The 19,325-nt window shown below is 41.5% G+C and overlaps 1 protein-coding gene across 8 annotated transcripts in view; it reads left to right on the top strand.

The window, feature by feature from the left end:
* Window positions 1-18,556, top strand: part of MBNL2 (muscleblind like splicing regulator 2) — a 112,440-nt gene extending 93,884 nt beyond the window's left edge. For all 8 annotated transcript variants that reach the window (XM_082050001.1, XM_082050002.1, XM_082049995.1 and 5 more), the window contains one exon: window positions 15,573-18,556. In XM_082050001.1, the coding sequence (XP_081906127.1) occupies window positions 15,573-15,700 (128 nt within the window). In that variant the 3' untranslated portion in view covers window positions 15,701-18,556. The remainder of the gene's footprint in view (window positions 1-15,572) is intronic.
* Window positions 18,557-19,325: the final 769 nt, after the last annotated feature.

Below are 19,325 nucleotides of genomic sequence, written 5' to 3'. Positions count from 1 at the left end.
TTTCTTTCACAAGATCCCAAACTCTAAATGAGTGCTGAGATTTTTTTATTTTAATTTATTTTTTTTTTAACAAAAAAAATTCTCACGGAGAATTTTTTTTTTTCTTCTGTGTTTACCCCATCAAATTTTACTTTTATTTTTAAGTCGTTTATAGCAAGTGTTTGTGGGACAGGTTGCACTTATTTAGAGTTAACATTTGTTGCAAATAATGATGTAGCTGTGTTTTGTGTTGCGATGTTTGTACCTAATTACTGTGTAATTAACCAAGCTGGAATTAGAATCACCGTAGTACTGGACTGCTTACAAAAATCTATTATGAACTCTTGAGTTCAAAAACGAAGATCATCACAGGTTTCAAACGTTCTGATGTGTTAATGTAGCCTTCTCCATGCCATGTGTGGAAGCGACTAATTTGTAAGCATGGAAGCTGTCTAAAATCACAAGTGGGAAAAAGCAGCTGAAAAACAAAGGAAGAGAGGAACAAAACTGAATGTCTTCTGTAAATGCTAGTGATCAAAACAGCACTTGAGATATTTATGACGATGCCTGCTTCATGTTTGGAAGTGTATCTTTAACCTAGGAATTTTGTACAAAGAACCCCCGGGGGTTATTGACAGAGGCAGGCTAGGAAAGGTGACACTTTCTCCTTTTCTTATGCGTTTTGTTATGTTAATGACAGTTCTCATTTTGGTAGGGTCTCCCCCTCCACCTGTAGGACCTGATTCCCAGGGAAGCCACATCTGTGGCAGCTCAGAGTGTGCAGCTTTGATTCCTGCGCTGGGGCTGTAGAGATTCCCAGCCCACTCCACCTGGAATCTGCCCGGAGAGGGGTTTGCGCAGCACTTGGGTCTCTCTGGCTTTTCTGTTGCTTCAGGACCACACTCGAGCACTTGAACCCGAGAGCTGTTTTCCCTCAGATTTTGAGAGGTCAAACCGAGGGGGAAGCAAAGCAGGTTTGCTCACCAAGGGAAAGCAGAAGGCTAAGTCCCTATCGCCTTTCCTTGGGTTACTCCTGGCCAGACCAACAAGCTGCAGCGGACCCAGTAGAAATGCTCACCTGTTGATTGACTCTCCTCCACCTGCCAAGGAGTTACAAAGAAATCAGTGAAAATGTTTTGCTTAATTATGTCATACGAGCAGATTTAGTTAGTTAGTTAGTTAGTTAGTTATACTGTTGGGCACAAAACTATTTAAGTATTCCATGGAAAAACAGAAGTTGCCGCAAGAGTTTATTTATAATAATTTAGGAAAAATATACTACCTCTGAAATACACCCTGCTTTCTTAAAGAAACACAAGCCAGTCCATTTTCTCTGTTTTTTTTTAAAGGTTAATTTGCCAAAATTGTGGTGTTCGTGCTTCTAGCATTTTCTTCAAAAGAGGGTTGTCTTTTTGTATGTTCTTTTCTGAGAGCTAGCTTGTTTCTAGTGAAAAAATGCTTGGTTCAAGGAGGAAAGTGCAGCAAGCAAATGGTGCATTTCATTGCCCTTTGTGGAACAGTGTCTGCAGCAGAAAACTTTTTTGCGGAATCCAGTGTAATTTTATTAACCCAAAGAGGTGTCAGAGAGACTTGAAGGTGCCAAGGGACCATGAGAAAAGGGGGTGGTTTGGAGTGGGGGTGGGCTGGGGATCCTCTCCAGTGTGGGAATGCCACTGAGGCAGTCTGCCACCCGCACTCCTGAGTGCCAGAGGGGCCGATGGTAGCTGAAGTTGCAGAAGTACCCGTCCACCTACAAAAGGGAGTAGTAAGCAGTCCTTGTTTAGCTAGTGGGAATACTTTCACACAAGGCACCGGTGCCGCTGGGGAGGCACAGGTGTCCCCAAATGCACTTTCTCACCTAGCAGGACGGCAGGCAGAGCCCTTCCTTTCCCAGCGCAGATTTTGTTTGCCTTGGAGGAGCAGAGCATTTTAAATTTAACAGGGGTTGTAAAAAGTGTCTGTCTGTATTTATTTAGTTGCATATATTTGTGTCTGTGTGTATACGTCTGAAATTAAAAGGCGGTTTAGCATGGGGATGGGTTTCCACTTGTTTTAACTTCAGCTGTTTGGAACTTCGGTATCCAGTTCATCTGCTTTTCTGGAAGTCCATGTTAGGGCAAGTTAAGCTGCCCTGAAGGGTCCTGCCTCTCTCTCTTGCCTGTGGAAGGAGTGTAGGTACATACCCAGAACTCTGCACTGCTGCACATGGACAAGATGAGTCCCATCCAGCAGCTTTTCTCGTTGGCTTCTGTAGCATGTGTCATCATTGTCTTTTTATTCTCACTCCTGTCTTTGTTTTAGTCATCGCAAATGTAGCAGGAAAAAAAAAAAAAGCTACTGTAAAAAAACTGTGTGTTTGGAAGTAGGTAAAGTAGTAGTAGTTACTTCTGCTTTGTAAGAGGCAAATCTTCAGATTTGCTGTTTATTTACAACCTCTTAAGAGTTGGAGACAAACCTACAACACTGGGAAAGGCCCCATAGTAACTCTGTGGCCCTAACTCAGTATTTCTTTAGACCAAGAAGCACAGAAGGAGCAGGTAATTAACCTGAGTTAAGACTTTCTTCTTGAGACTTCTTTCTAACATCAGTTGTTCATGTCCTTTTTATAGATTTAAACTCTACTGCGTATTTCAGAAAACTACTTTTTTTATTCCCATCTAGATAAAATTTGGGGTGGGGGTGTGCTGGGGACCCTCTCCAGTGTAGGAATGCCACCTAGGCACTCTGCCACCTGCACTCCTGAGTGCCAGAGGGGCCGATGGTAGCCCATGATCTGTGCCATGTTACTTCACATATCTCTGGGATGCAGTTTCCTCTTTGCAGTGTCTCTACTGCCCTTTTAAATCAACCTGCAGCCTTCAGCCTGTCCCATTTCAGCTCCCGCAGCTTGTCCTTACAGTGCCACGCATGACAAGAAATTGTAGCAGGGGTTAATCCTTTAGCTCGATATTATTCGGCTTGGGGAAAGGTTGCTGGACTTCCGTGGGTTGAGTGTGATGATCCTGGTGTCCCTGAAGCACCGATGGAAGGAAAAGTCAACATCTCAAAAGTTACAGAGTCTCAGCTGACAGCTAAAAAACCCTACCAACTCTTTTGTGTCCAGTAAATTATTTAGTATATGCTATCAGCTTGTATTTTGAAAAAATATGAACTGTATCTCAGGTCTTCTGTATGTCATTTCTTTCTGAAAATAACAGGAGTAATAACTCAAAACGTGCCTGCATTGACACATGGACAGTCGGTCAGGCTTGGCCAGAAATTCTATGTGTTGTGTGTTCAGTGTATGGCACGAGAGATGAGAGGATTGTGTAGATTCAAGGCTATGCTGTAGTACATCCATGGAGGGTGACACCAGTTAAGAATATATGAAAAACTGGAAGTCTCTTGCTTTTCCTGCCTTAAAGAAGTTAGTTTTAAAACCCAAATAATTTTCTTGCAGTTTACTTCGGAGGAGAGGAGAATCGCTTTGGCTCAGTGCAATGGAAACAGGATGGAGCAAAAGTGCTTTAGCAAACCCTGTTTTACAAATCCTGATAAAAAAACTAACTCTGTCAATACAAGAGCTGGTGGTGCTGCAGGTCGCTGCGTGTGGGCATCTTGTGAGCGGGTATCCCCGCTCACTCTGGCTGCCAGGCTGTGATGAGAGGGGATGGAGGGGAGGCTTCAGTTTGAGATTTCCAGTGAAAGGCAGGTGGACTTCCAAAGGTATGTGCAGAGTCCAGGAGCATGGTGGGTCACAGATGAGAGGTGCTTCCCCTTTTCCTCCCTTCACAACTGCTCTAATCGTTTCCACCACAGTGTGGCTGGAAGCCACAGCTGCTTAACCTCGCTTCAGGATTAGATCCTTAATGAACTTAAGTCCAGTTGTTGTTTGGAGATGCTTGACAGCGTTTTCTTGGAGGATGGAACCAGCAAATTTCCAAGTAGCGTGAAATGACAGTGAGAAGCAGCATTAGGGTGTGTGTACAGAGGGTTTGGTCCTGGCTCCCTCTAGTGCATGCCTGTGGGCAGAAGTATGTAAAACATCTTATTTAAAATATTAATACAGTAATTGTGTGTAAATAGATACTTCAGAGATCTTTAATTGTTACTGCTGTAGCTAGTGGACTAGCAGTACTGGAGCAAGCAAGGAAACTGTTACCTGCTCAGCTTCACTCACCTGTAGCCATACACAAAGGATGATCTATACTAATGTTATTTGAGAGAGGTGTTATTCTGAATTCTGGGATGGAATTTCAGTTTTAAATAATGCCAACACCTGCCAGGGGAATGGTGAGCTTTAAATTTCTAAGTAGAAAGCCTTACTGTTGCTTCGTTTATATATGTCACAGAATGTTAGGGATTGGAAGAGACCTCGAAAGATCATCTAGTCCAATCCCCCTGCCAGAACCGGAACACCCAGATGAGGCTACTCAGGAATGTGTCCAGGTGGGTTTTGAATGTCTCCAGAGAAGGAGACTCCACAACCCCCCTGGGCAGCCTGTTCCAGTGCTCTGGCACCCTCACTGAGAACAAGTTTCTTCTCATATTTAAGTGAAACCTCTCATGTTCCAGTTTGCACCCATTACCCCTTGTCTTACCGTTGGTTGTCACCGAGAAGAGCCTGGCTCCATCCTTGTGACACTGTATATATATGTATTGGTGAGTCCTACAAGAATTAAAAGGTTAGGACTCAGCCCCAAATTAAGACACCTAAGTGTTGGTGTCTGAGTGTGGATATCTACATGCAAGCTGGAAGTTTTAAGTACCCATTGTAGACTGTGAAGGTTATCAACACGGTCAGATGAAGTCTGGAGAATAGCTTGGCTCACCCTTCAAGAGTCACACAGGGCTTGGTTCAGTTGCTTAAACGTGTGTCTACTGACATTTAATGTGATCTTGGATGTCGAGGTTATCCAAAACATTTTGACAAGCTTGGCAGATGCAATACAGACAGACGTGCAGAATTCTGAACTGGTAGCTGGATGACGGGCAGGAGACCCTAGCCCAAAAGACTGATCCCGAGAAATGATCTCCAGGCTCTGTTGGCAAACTGACAAGGTTGTATCACACCATTGACTGCAATGAGAGGTTAAGACACTAGCATTTCTGTGTCTTAATCTGGGTCTTCAAGCTCAGTGGATGCTTCCTTAGTTCTTGATTATTACAGGGCAATTACCAAATTCCAAATGATTTTAAAGAAAATAGTCTCGCTCCCATCATTTCAGTATAGAGCAGTATGTGGTTTTAAGTTCTGTAGCAAAGAAAATGGGCCAAAGACTGACAGTACAAAAATAGCATTATAGAAAATGCTGCTTAAGGATGTTATTTAGTGACAACATTATTCTACTCGTTGTATGACCTTTCACCAAGAAGGAAAAATTAAAAGGCAAATGATATCAAAAGAAAATGAAATACTCATAGGCCATGTCTGAAAAGAAATATGAGATCAACAGGCTGTCTCATGCTAAGACTTATGATTATCTAGCACAGCTGTTTTAAATTATGCATCAGCGTTTACGCTAAATTAGGTGGCAATTATGCAGCTATTAATTATGAAATCATTCAGTAGCCTTCAGTTTTGTCAAAATCTGTAAAACTACAATGCAATGCAAATAAAAATAGTTGTGTTACATTTGAGTGCCACAGACAAAAGGACAATTAAAATATTTGCCCGAGAATTCAAAAAAGTAGTTAACATAGCGTAAAATACGAACGTGCCGAGCATTTAATGGGGATTTGAGGCGCCACGTGTGGCAGCTCCCAAGGGAGGGGAGCCGGGACATGCGGCATCAGAGCATCTCTCCTTGCCAAGGTGCCTGCAAAGGCAGCCACCGCTCCCAAAGGAGGCAGATTCTCCTTAGACCAAAATCTCATGTGACACCTACTCAAGCTCATTTCCCCTTCTGCAAAAGGCAGAAGCGCCAGTTGCTCCCTCTTGCGAATATTCCCTGGTGTCCCCAAAAAGGGCGTCCTCTCCGGTCCACCCATCTGGCCCCAGGAAGCCACCTGGCAGGGCAGAGGTTTGTCCTCAGCATGGCTGCCAGAGCATTTTCTGCCTCGCGTTCCCTTTCTCCCTTGTGAAGACCTGCTGAACTTGTAAATGGGGAACAGAGTAGCAATATACTGAGAAAATGTATCGAAAAAATGTGGAAGGTAGTAGGAAACAGCCTTTTTGTTGGTTAAAATCTGGCTTTTGAGAAGGAAGGTAGGAAGGGGGAACAAATGTTATTTACATCTTCAGTGCCAATATTCAACAATGTTACAAATAAGAGCCTGTGCAAAATTCTTTTTAGTGATTTGAAAAGCTTTAATTTCAGTGTCTAAGGGAATGAGGGAACAGGTAGGAAAGAACTTCTGCTGTGAATAATAACTATCTAACCAATTTTTGTCTTTTTTTTTTTTTGACTGAAAGATTTGGTCTAGAAAATCCATAAAGTCCCACATTAAATACTCCTGTAGAAGATTCTGTGCTAACAATGGAAAAGGCGATTTAAATGAAAAATTCCAACAAAGAGATAGAAGAATAGGTTCCTTTCTCAGATACATTATCAGAGGGGATGGTTGCAGGGAGCAAGCCCTGGGCAGAACATCTCACCTTTTGTCTGCTCCAGGCTGGAAAAGTGAACCTAAACAATCCTTGATTATGAAGAGTCATTTCTCTAGAGCAGGTATCTGAATAGCAATAGCTTGTCACGTTAGGAAAGGCAAATGCAAACCACTCGCTGCCTCTTTCATGCTAGACACCCAAGAATCACAAGCCTCAATTCAATCAAGTTAGTGTTGTCTGAAGACACTGAATTATGTGTAAGTAGCTGTAAAGTTCAGAATTAAGTTTGCAGATTCAAGAAGTGAGTTTCCAATCTTGAAGCCCACAACAAATCTCAAGCGGCGTCAAGAAAAGACGCTTTGAATTGCCTTAAAACAAGTGATGTTATGAAATATGTGGCAAAACTTCGTTTTTGTGAACAGTTAGGCAGCAAAGAAGCAAAGCCAAAAAATTACCCTGGAAAATCTGAAGAAGTTCTGTTTTAAGTCTCATGTAGACTTTAACCAAGTATTTTGTTTTACTTTCAATCAAATTTTTTGGTCTCCTAAGACAGTGCGTTTTTTCTGTGTAGATCACAGAATCACAGAATGTTAGGGATTGGAAGGGGGCCTCAAAAGATCATCCAGTCCAATCCCCCTGCCGGAGCAGGAACACCTAGGTGACGCTACACAGGAATGTGTCCAGGTGGGTTTTGAATGTCTCCAGAGAAGGAGACTCCACAACCCCCCTGGGCAGCCTGTTCCAGTGCTCTGGCACCCTCACTGAGAAGTTTCTTCTCATATCTAAGTGGAACCTCTTGTGTAGATGATAAAGCCTTCTGGCAGGCTTGCATACAGTATTTTAGATCACATGCTCATATAGAAAGCCAGTGGGAAGAAATGGAAAATCTGTTCTGTTTCGTTTTTATTTTTTTAGAAATTCCCCCCTCATACACCCCTGGTCCAGCAGAGGGCTGAAACCTGACTTTGCCTGATAGCCTGCTAGATGGCAGTATCGCATAACATGAGCAGTAAGCAAAGGCAAACACTAATTTCTTTCATATAACAAAAATCAAGACATACTTCCCTTTCCTGTTATAGACTGTTTTAGCTTTCATATCCTTGCAATTTAAAAAAACCCAGTATTTATATTTTATATGATAACTTCCTTTTGTCTTCTTACTTTCAATTATTCAACAAATGATACTTTGACAAGTTGAGTAAAAGTCTTTTGGGGCATGTATTTATTTATTAAACATGGGAAATTTTTTTCTGAGGTCAACTGATTTTGTAGGCATTTGGGGAAGATTGATTTTGTTTCACTGTGCTTAGCATGTAGACACAGCTCATGTGAGTCTGTTTTTTTCCATCATAAAATTTTAACAACACAGTGCAGTGCAGAGCTCACAGAATCACAGAACCACAGAATGTCAGGGATTGGAAGGGACCTCAAAAGATCATCCAGTCCAATCCCCCTGCCGGAGCAGGAACACCTAGATGAGGTTACACAGGAGGGTGTCCAGGCAGGTCTTGAATGCCTCCAGAGAAGGAGACTCCCGATGTAGTTCTCTGCTCTTTGAAACAATTGCATCTGGACACCTCTATCTGCTCCAACTATTTGCCCTTGAAATAAACCAATATTGTATTTTTATCTCAATGTATGATTTATTGCCCACCAGAAATGCCCATCTTCTACTTAGAGTGTACAGAATGCTGCCCACATAACTGCAGTGGAAACATCTATTTGGGTTTTTTTATTTCTTTGTTGCACCTGTCATGACTTTCCACTTGAGGCAGAGATCCGTTAACTTTGACTTCATTTTTGGTGCAATATTATCTGCAGTGACAGACAATAGTATGTATGTCTGTTTATGTGAGAGTATTCAGATAAGAAGAAAGTTAAGGAAGCGTTAAGCAGTCAAAAATCAGGAACATTAAGATTTCCTCAGAGAAGTTATAAGTATAGTGAATTTTATAAAACTGACGCAGGTGTTGTACACGTGATATCTGATGAGTAACCTTGACTATAGATTTGCTGCCTTTCTGTGTTCAGGTTAAGTTTTGGGAGACAGCATCTCTCAGAGCGGTGGTTACTGCTGGGGGACCTGCAGAAGTGCAGCCTCATCTCGCATGATTTGGGCCTGCATGGTGTGTAAGAGGAACATAAAAAGCAGGTTTTGTTAAAAGAAAAAGAAATGCTAGGTGAGGGCACCTAGGAGAATGTGGGTTTGGAGAAGCAGCGCCCCTACAAGAGGAATACAGACATTTCATGGGTGATGTGCAACTTGTGCTCGGCCTTTTGCTCCTTTGTGCTCTCAGTTCATCTGCATAAGCCTATTCTGAGAGTTTATAAAATTCAGGAAGAGAAGGAAAATGACCTGAAAGTAGGAAGTAAAGAGCACAGGTAATTGCAGTGGCTCAGACCTGCTGAAAGGTGAAATTGAATGGCTGTTCGAAACAGTCACTGTACAGTTGCTCCTAAAATATTACAGCAGCAGTTTTCTCATTTCTGTGTAGTCCGTCTGCTGCCTGTGTGAGTAGTTAAAATAGATTTTGGTAGAATATATTAGAGTGTGTTATGATCAATTTCTAGTACTGCATTATTTATTACTTTAAAGAAAAATAAATAAAGCCAGATTGCTTTCATTTTTAAAACAACTAGTCCTGTTTCTTCAGAGTGAGTAAATGCCTATTAAATTGAACTTAAATATTATACATTATTACTTGAGTAAATACCCACTGAAGCTCATAAGCATGCTAAGGAGTTGGCAGCATAGATGGCTTCGGATTCTCTTTCAGGACCTTGCGAATATTAAGTGAGAAGAATGATGCCGTTGAAGCCTTGAGCCTTTTGGGATCACATAGTTGACTTGATAGCTTTTTTAGGTCATCATGAAGAGCTGGATTCAGACAAGGTCTTTGTCAGCTTTATGACACCCTGGTGGCCAACAGCTTGTGCCTGATGGAATGAAAATGTGCTAGCAGATGTGTCCACTTCAGCATGGACATCTGAGCCTCAGACATTTCTAGAGGCATATTAGCAATGTATGGGACAGGCAGAACTGGGCACACTCAGATTTAGGGGAGGAAAGAGATGATGGAGCAGGGCACCAGAATTACCATGTCAGGGGCTGGGCCATGAGAAAGCCAGGCAAATAGGACCTCCACCACCCCTCAGGAACCAACTGATGTCCCCATGTTAATCACTGCATGGGCAGGCAACCAAGGAGCTTATCTGCGGCCTAGACATCTCATCCTTTATATACAAATCAGAGGTCACCTTATTGATAAGCAAAGTAGGCAAATGTATGGGGATGCCTTGGATTAATGGAGAGGCAACAAGATAAAAATCCTCCTTCACCCCTGAATTAAGGAAAGGTCCACAGTTAGAGAGAAAAACGAAGCACATTTGGCAGTGACAGTGCGGGTAACAAATTGCTTTCAGCAGCTCCTTCCAACCCTACTAGTAGTTCCTTTAGGTTTTATTTGGAATTATGTTTATTCATTGTTTTTGTTGTTGTTTGGTTGGGTTTGTTTTTTTTTCTTTTCAGTCTTTGCAGATGACCCTGTAGGGAGATGCTAGTTTGGTGCTAGTTTTGCAGGGGTACCAACTGGTAACCATGAACTTTGAAAGCAGAAAGGGACAAACGAGCGAGGCAAGTGAGAGTTGGAACCATCTCAGCTGTCAGCCAGTTGAGGACAGGGGCAAATCCCATCCTGGGGGGAGTGTCGGTGGAAGTCCTGGGGTGGGCGATTGGAAAGCTTGGGTTGATGCTCCACGGAGGTGCTGCTGCTCCATGGAGAAACAGGAGCTGAAGAAGTCCATTTGTAAGGCTATGTAAAAATTAAGACCAAGTGTAACTGTTGAAATAGTGATTACTCTCAGTAAATTCCTGAATATTCACTCATCCTTTTCCACTTTTGATTAAAGAAGATTGATTTATTTGGAAGAAAAAGAACAGGGTGCATGTCACAAAAGAGCATTCTAAGAGAAAATGAAAAATAAAGATTTCCCAAAGGCATGGAGGAATATAAATAGTCCTGGGTTTCATGTCAAAGGGAAAAAATACTTGGTGTTAGTTTTATTTTTAGAAAGCAGGAGAAGTTATGAGACAGCCTGATATGAGTTGGCTGTGTGAAAATATCTGTCGTTTTTAATGTATACCCTAGATATATCTGACCAGTCTGCTACTCATGTGAAAAACATGAAAATAGAAAATGTCACTGTGGAAGGATTCATCTGCCCTGACGCAGGTGTCTAAAAGTTAAAAACCTCAGTGTGAACTGTTTGCTGCAGAACTCTTATATTGGGTGGAAGGGAAAAAGGCATAATGAGTTGATAATCTGTCTCACGATAAAAGAAGTTGCCCAAGGTAGGCTAGGAAGATGTAAAATAGGTGACCATTTGAGGCGTGCATGTTTGAAATCATCTGAGACTAATCTTGTGTACAAGAAAAAAATACACTACAGTAATATACTATATGGCTCTTAAAATGAAAGGCTGAACAGCCTAAAATGTTCTTGGAGGGATAAGTGCTTGCAATCTGGAAGTCAAAATTGATCTCGATACCCCCTTAAAATCTATTAATATAAAGTATGATTTGGAGAAATAATTTCAGAACTTCTGAAAGAGAAACATCTCAGAGGTAGATGCCAAGTCATGTTTTCCAGCTGATCCACTGTGACTGGTCTTTAGTTGAACAAGAGTTCATGTACACTGAATTCATGCAGGGTGGTAGGTTTTCTGTATTCATCATTGTATAATAAATCTGGGAGTGGATACAGACTTTAACACACTGAGAATAAAGAGGCTTCGTGAGTTGCAGCTTCAAAACAGAAAATCTCAAGCCAAATGGTGTTCTTGAAATTCATAATACCTAGTCATGATTCTGGGTAATTTGGTTAATTCTGTGAACTGTATCAATTAAAGCAGTGCACATAGTAACCTGGGTGTCAGAAAACTGGGTTCACAAAGGTGAAATTTCCACCCTAATTGAAAAGAGAATCTCAGTTTTACTTTTTAAGCCTTGAGGCAATAACCAGTCACAGACACCTTTGCTGGGTCTGAGGAAAATCCCAGCTGATGTCAATTCATCTGCTGTGTTCCATGGGTTGGTAGTTTGGAGAGAAGCTAAAACCATTGGTGGCAACGTCTCTCTTGGTTGTCATTCACGTGGGTGACCCTGCAGAACTCTTATTGCCCTTAGCAGCAACCCTGGCGTAATTTAGGGATGTTCTGTCTTGCATGGCAGGCTTGATGACCACTGTGGTCACGCAGAGGTCCTGAAGGTAGCATTCTAAAAGAACCATGCTCTGATAGAAAAGAGGGAAAGTCTTGGCATTTGGGAGTTGAAAATGCCACCTCTAAAGAGCTGGAAAATTTGGAAGAGCAAATGCTCTATGTCTGTGTTTGCCTCCAAAAAATGCCCTTTGCTGTTAGTAAATCTTCTGTGCATTACTACCCCAGGCTGTAAGTGCCAGGCCATTTTACTTCTGCCTGAAATGGTCTTCTTACCAGATCTCTTACTGCACTAGCAAAAATATGTTTTCTGGAATGTCGGTATGCACACCTGTGGACATGGATACGATCTTATCCGTATGGAGCATGAGAAGGTGCTGTCCCATGCTTGACCTGTAGAGCTGTGTACAGGGAACTGTGTCTGCAGGTGTGCGTATGTACACACACACACACACACTCTCATTGTATAATCTTATTTTTCATTTTTATAATGCTTATATATACTCCAGTAAAAATGTCAATACATTATATCAAGTTGCTGTGAAATATAAGACTATAATAGTATCACTGCAAGTATGAGTCATATGTATGTACATTTGAGCTGTAATCCTTCAAACAGTAGAAAGCGTGAAGGTTGTGGGACATATTTACAAGTAACAAGGGAGTGCAGACTCTGCAATGGGTATTTGCAGGGATGTTCCTTGGTCGGTATGTTCTGTGTAGCTTCTTTTTCAGTATGCAAGCGATGGAGCAATTAGCAGCAATGCACACTTAGCCTCTGTCTTCCATCACAGTTTATTACTTCATTTGTAGATTAAACAGAAGAGGTTCACAGTGTGTTTTCCATGTAGAGTAGTTTAACATTTGATGTTTCTCTGTCAGACACAGTGAAAAAAAACAGTTGCAGAAGCTGCTACCTGTGTATGTAGCTATGGCAGAGTTGTGATATCTTCTGAGAAATAGGGTGTGAACATATAATTAAAGACTACGGGATACATTTTACACTTTGTGGCTAAGATTAAAAAAAAACAAGTAGCTCTTCAGTTCTGCATCTCTGTGCTGGAGAAGCTTGTTCTGAAGGAGAAACTTGAGGGGTTTTTTTCCTAGGAGGACTCCTACGTGTGCTAGAAATAGCCAGGGTGCAAGATGTCCTAGTTAAATCCCTGCACGGGCGGCAGCGCAGCGAGGACGATGCGATGGGAACGAGCTGGCCCCATGGCCGCTGGCGGTGGGAGAAGCAGGGAAGAGCTCCAGCTGTTCCTCCCGCACCCACGGCCACATAAACAGGACGTGCTGGTGCACAAAAGGAAAGTGTTCGCATTGTCTTTACTGTTCCCTGAGTTTTCAGAGGAGGGGAGAAGCGTCGGGGATGGAGACGGGGCAGTGGAAACCCTTACCTGGGCTCTGCCGCTTGCCGGAGCGGGGCAGGGATGGGGTCTCCGCTCCTTCCCACTGCCCAGGGCCCCTCTGTCCTGCCTGACACCCTGTAGAGTGAGTTGCACTTGGGTTAATCCTCCCTTTTCCCAAGATACAACCTGAAGTTAAGCCCTCTGCCTCCTCTGTCACACGTCTTGGAGGAATTATAATAGGAGCATCAGTCTTGTGGGGCTGTTTGACCTTTTAGGACATCTCAGCACAAGGAGCAGTGATCTGCCTCTGTCTTTTCTCTGTGTTTCTGAAATGGTACAGGGAGAAAAAAGCTATAGGAAAATGCAAGCTTATCTTCCCAAAAGTTGGCAGACAAAAGAAGTGGCTGCAGTGTCTGAAATTCAGATTTTTTACACTGAGTAGATTTCAGGTTGTGTTCCATTAAATCAGACCTTAGGATCCCTTAAATACATTTGTGTGATTATGGCTAACCCAGTATAGCTAAAGATGCTTTATTAATTACATTGACATGCTGGGTTGTAGCACTCTAAAAATATCAGTGCTGATAATCTTGGTCACTTCTTATTTTCAGCACAGCTGCGTTCTTTGTGTGCCCCATCAAATCACAGTGTTGTAGATGGACCAGGGCTATCGCAGGCGGGGATTTATTGTGTCAGCAAAGGTATTTATTTGTTATTTCAGTAGGAAACAGAAGATAGGCGATAAGCTAAAACACTCACAATGGGTGAAAGTTCATTAAAAATGTATGCCCTTGTTGTATGTATGGTGTATTTGGATGTGGAGCCCTTTGGAGCAGCAGGTGTTTGTACATTTGTGCATTTGTACCATTACAATGGGGCCTCGTGTGTCACCAGATTTTCAGTGCTGATGGCAATCAAAGGTGACCTTTTGGCACACCACCAGGTTAGGTGGGGTCAGGAGGCTGGTAGTTGTGTGTAGAAAGGGAACAGCGATGGCAGAAGGTTTCTGGCCCCCTAGAGCAACAGGAGGTCTCACCTTTGCTAATGTGGGTCAAGTGCCAAGCTTGAGCAGAAGGGACACGTCATAGGTGCTCTAGGAATTGGGGTACAAAGGTTTTGCATATCCTGCCTCTCTCCAGGACTGGGCTCTTGCCCTCCTCCTCGCTCCTGCAAATGCTTCCTTCATCTCATTGGCAATATTTTCGTTGAACTGAGCGCTCTGAGCAGTTGTCTGCAGCAGGTAGGAGTTTTGCTGGCACACCATGCCACGCTGTACCTGGGACACAGCATCCTCTGTGCTGCCAGAGGAGCCTGCACGTAGAGACTGCAGGTACAATGGGGCAGGGAACCCCAACAAGCACTTTCCAGGCAGAGGCGAGGGTGTTTCTTTTTGGCAATCTGTATGTCAGAGGTAGTATGTTGCTGAAGTTATTTTCTAAACACCTTTTTTTATACCTTTTAAAATAAACACCGCATTAAGCAGCGGTCTAGCTTCATAATACGCAAGTGGGACAAAGTGCTGTCATGACTGTCTTGCACACCACCTACAAATACAGTTTAAAAATACGCCGAGTGCCAGATTGAACAGCAAGAGCAGGTGATGCACTCTTAATTCCTTGACTTGTGCTGAAGTCTGGAGCACAGACTAGCAGTGGCGTGATAAAACATCACGCCCCTGGCTTTTGACATGACTTTCACCGACAGCTATTTCAGGCAGGTGATGGAAATCTGGACTGTTTTCCAATACTGTGAGCAGGTTGAGCCGGTTGCCGGGCACATTGTGCATTTAACCTTCGCAATATTGGAAGCATGAGAGCTTGCATCTGTATAATGGTTGCTTCACCCTCAGTTTGAGAGATTGTTGGAAGTAAAGCAGCAAGGTTAGTGACTAGCTAGGTGCACAGAGATACCATTGCCATCATCCCCCTGCATCTACTGACATAAGGAAGCGTGAAAAATCTCTCAAGTTTGCTGACGTGCAGGTGTTTGGATTTTTTTTAGGAAATGAGCAGCTGCTAAAAGTGCATTGAAAAGGCACTTTAGCTGGCTGAAAACACACAACGCCGTACGTTTTTTTTTTTGCTTGATAGTGGTGAGGGGCTCCACCTCCACCTTTTCCCTGGTCATTCCTGACTTGGTGGGAGCAGGCTGGGAGCTGGAGCCTCGCACCAGGCACCGATGCGCTCATGAGCCTCCTCGAGAGGAGCTGGGCCCTTCCTTTGTGGCTTCGGTGCCATCTCCTGCATTTTGACACGTAAAATAGCCCCCTCTGCGTGTTCTCACACACGTTGAGGACGTGTGCGCGGGAGGAGGACGACCAGGTTTGTGAAATGCAAACGCATGCCAGGCAGCGTGAGGGTACGGGATGCCGTCCCCTATGGGATGCTGTCCCGGATGAGCTGCGCCCAAGCTTAGTTAGTCCAGCTCTGTCCCGTTGGGCGAACTGCCCTCCCCGCGTCGCCTAAAAAGCGCGATCACACTTTCCTTTCTCTTGGCAGATAATCCTGAAATAGCCGGCAGGAGCGGAACGGAGTGTCACGAAGCCTCCCTGCGGACGGCCAAGCACGGCTACTGTACATACTACCCCGTCTCCTCCTCTCTAGAGTTGCCACAAACTGCATGCTAAGTCAAGAATTTGTTCTGATGGACAAATCACAAACTCGAAAAAAAAAAAAAAAAACAACAAAAAAAAGCTAGTGCTGCTATGTCATATATGAATATTAAATATGGTATGCTTACTATACTCCAACCTAAAATAGTTAACTACCTGATACCAGCTGTGATGTTTCAAGACATAAAGGGTAACATTTAGTTTTAAAGGTTTTCTAAGCATAGTTTAATTCTTGCAAATATTGTCTTTTCTCCATAACTATACCTAACGGAAATGGTCCAGTTAAGTTAGTCTCGCGAGATTCAGTGTTTATGAGTCTTTCGAGCTCAGCAATAATTAAGTTGTATTGGCTACAAACTTATCCCAGTTGCAGGTTTAATTTTCACCCTAACTACGGTTGGGGTTTTTCTTCTCGGTTAAAATAACACTCTTGGTTTTGTTCCCCTTGCGAGTTGATTCCAAGACAGAAGAAGTGAAATGCAGCCCCGTGTCCTGCACGTCACCCTGCCAATCTGAATACTTTTAGCCAGAAGCCCAAAGTAAAGCACAAATTGTTTAGATGCACATGGTTGGTGTTTGACTTGTATGGAGAAAGTTGCATTTGAATCATAGCAGAGTAGCAGAAGAAAATCTAAAAATTTTGCACAGTATGAACTTCATACCCCTTTCAATCCCCAAAAGAACAAAGTCTTGAGAATATTATTTTACGAGTATATTTATAATGTTTTTAAAAGAGACTTTGCAGAAGTGCCTAAATTTTGTCACATCAGACTTGATGAAAGTGAGCCTGATGCCAACAGTCAAATCTCACCAGAAGCGAATAATCCTTCAAACTCATAGTCAGGTTACCAAAAAGAGCCAAGCTGTTAAGAAATAACTTCTAGGAGTGTAAAATCAAACAGACAGACAAACAAACAAAGACCAAACTAACAAAACAAAAGGTGAAAAAGACAGCTGTAGATGAAGAGATGTGTATGATACTCTAATTTAATTAAATTCAGTTGAGTCACTGAAGCTTTGTAGGTGACTTTAATCTAGACTATTAACTGAACACTAAGAATGTAGAATGAGATTCAGTTTAATAAATCATTACTGTACTTGCATTTTTTTAAAATTGGATTATAAGATTGTAACCAGATTAGAGTGGAGAAAAAATAGTTCTTTTAAGTGTTTTTGTTTAAAAACATATTTTATGTCACAAAAGTATGAAGATATCTTTAATACAATTATATACATATTATATATACATACATACATACATATATATGGATGAAGCAGATTTTAATGTTGTTTACTTTTTTAAATACTTTGTTGATTCACAAGGTAATTATATATGTATAATTAAACTTTCATTTGTTTGATTTGAGATTTGTTTCAAGCACTATTGTACCAAATATTTCATATTTCACATTTTGTATGTTGCACATGTATCACATAAATGACATAGTTTTTAAATTATTGTTTAAAAAAAACAGGACAGCTGTTATAAGTGGATATTATGTATAATTGTTTGCAGCATAAGTTTTCTATGTGGACATTATTAGTGATTGCAGTATTTTAACTTAACCTCTTCAGATTGATTGTAAACTATTTTAAACTTCGGCAGCACTGCCTGTTCTGAAAGACTGAAGGCACTAACCATGTAATTATTTGCCCAGGAAATCATCTTCCGGGCTAAATCTTGTTTGTCCGATGTCTAATTACTATCTATTTATATATAAAGCTGGAGATTTGATCATCCGAAAGAAAAGCAAATAATCACAATTCGATTGTAAAATTAACATAGTGCTTGTAACGTTGCGTTAGTTTTAATTTGTGGAAAAACAATGTATCTTAACTCGTTACTTTAGCAGTTAAGGTATCACCATTATATAATATTAAAACACTAATATTTGTAGACTTTCTCAGTCATTATAACTAGGTAGTTGACACTGCAACTTGCCTATATCTGTCAAAGTTGTTTTTATTTTTTTATAATAGTTAATTTAGGCATTTGGGTAGCGTACTGTATAATACTAAATGGTAAATTATCCATGTTGTTTAAATATTTTATGTAGATAACACTTCAAGACATTGTTTTGTGTGAACTTTTTATGTTTCAAAATAACTGTTATTCTATGTTTTTTACAATTAATCCAGTGCTACTATTTTTTGCCCATGGATGACGAAGCTTCAGATACATCAGGTCTTTCATCCAGATAAACTGACAGACAAAAAGAGAAAATGTATTTTTAATAAGAGATCCACTTTCCGACTTTATGACTTTGTAATATTCTTGGAAACTGTACAAGTACAAACCTATGCTAGCAGTAAGGAGGCAATTACAGATGTGCAAATATGTGTACAACAGATTCTGCATTTTATTTATTTACAAAGTAATTTTATAGACTATTTCAAAATTTGGGAAGATCTAAAACTATTTTTCTGTATAAATATTATTTGCCAAAACTTTGTTTATATTTAAAAAAAAAAGTCTAATGAAAATGATTAAATTTTAAATGCTATGTTTAATTAACAAAAAAAACCCAACAAATAAAACCCCCTAAAAGAACCATGAGATGGGCCAACACAGAGACAGTGAATACTGTAGCTGGGACATGGTTTCAAGTTACTTGAGATGTCTCACTGTTTATTTTCTTCAAAGGATACAGCACTTCACCAAAATACATTTTGTTTGCCTCTCTCATCCAGCATAATTGACGATGCGTACGATGAATATTTCAGTAATAGTTAAAAGAAACCCCTCCATTCACTCTTTTTCAGCATATAACTACTAGTGGTCTGTTAAATAGCCATTCTATTTCTGTTGTGACGTTAAATTCATTCACCCAATGTACAACCACTGAAATAAAAAGAAGCATTTTAAAATGAGAGTGGAGTCGGGGCGATCCTTTCTCGTGGCACGGCTCTGGGAACAGGGGCCTGGGGTAACAAAAAATAGCTGAAGTGGAAGAGCCTTTTAAAAGTACATAATTATATTATTGTATTTTTTTATTTTATATATATATATATATATATATAAAAAACTTTTCTTTTTATTTTTTTTCTGACTTGCACGTTCCAGGAACAAATCCCTAAGTGCAATCCCCTGGTTCGGGATGCCCACAGTTGCTGTATGAGGCAGCACATACTCCTCTGCTGGGAATGGTGTGCCGAGGACACCACCTCACTGCCCGGCTTTAGTCCCAGACACTGATTTTGTGCCCTTTTTGCCTGCCCATGCGCGCTGGGGCGCAGGAAGGCTGTGGTTATCTCAGCGGTGTGGCACGCAGATGCCTAATCTTTGGGGGACCTTTTCACTGGCGCATCCTCTCCATCCTCTTTTCTTGCCTACATCTCAGAATATTAAACCAACAAATAAATCCCCGTTATCTACTTGTTCCTCCTGGGAGAGCGGCGTTGCAGAGGAGTTGTGTGCCCAAGGGCAGAGATCACGCAGCAAGCTAGTGACAGAGGAGGGATTAAAACCTCTGGCATGCAGCTCCATGGTTTTTTCACACAATCTTCTCTAAATTTTTTTTTAATGTTTTAAAGGAGGTACAGTTGCTGCAGAATCACAAAGAGTTTGTGCTATAAGGCTGTAAACATTGCATCAGCACAGGGCTGGTTTGAAGGGAGCCCAAGGTCAGAAGTGATGTGG

Source organism: Streptopelia decaocto (assembly GCF_964273445.1).
Source record: "Streptopelia decaocto genome assembly, chromosome: 1".
NCBI lineage: Eukaryota > Metazoa > Chordata > Aves > Columbiformes > Columbidae > Streptopelia > Streptopelia decaocto.
This window is presented reverse-complemented; position numbering and strand designations above follow the sequence as displayed.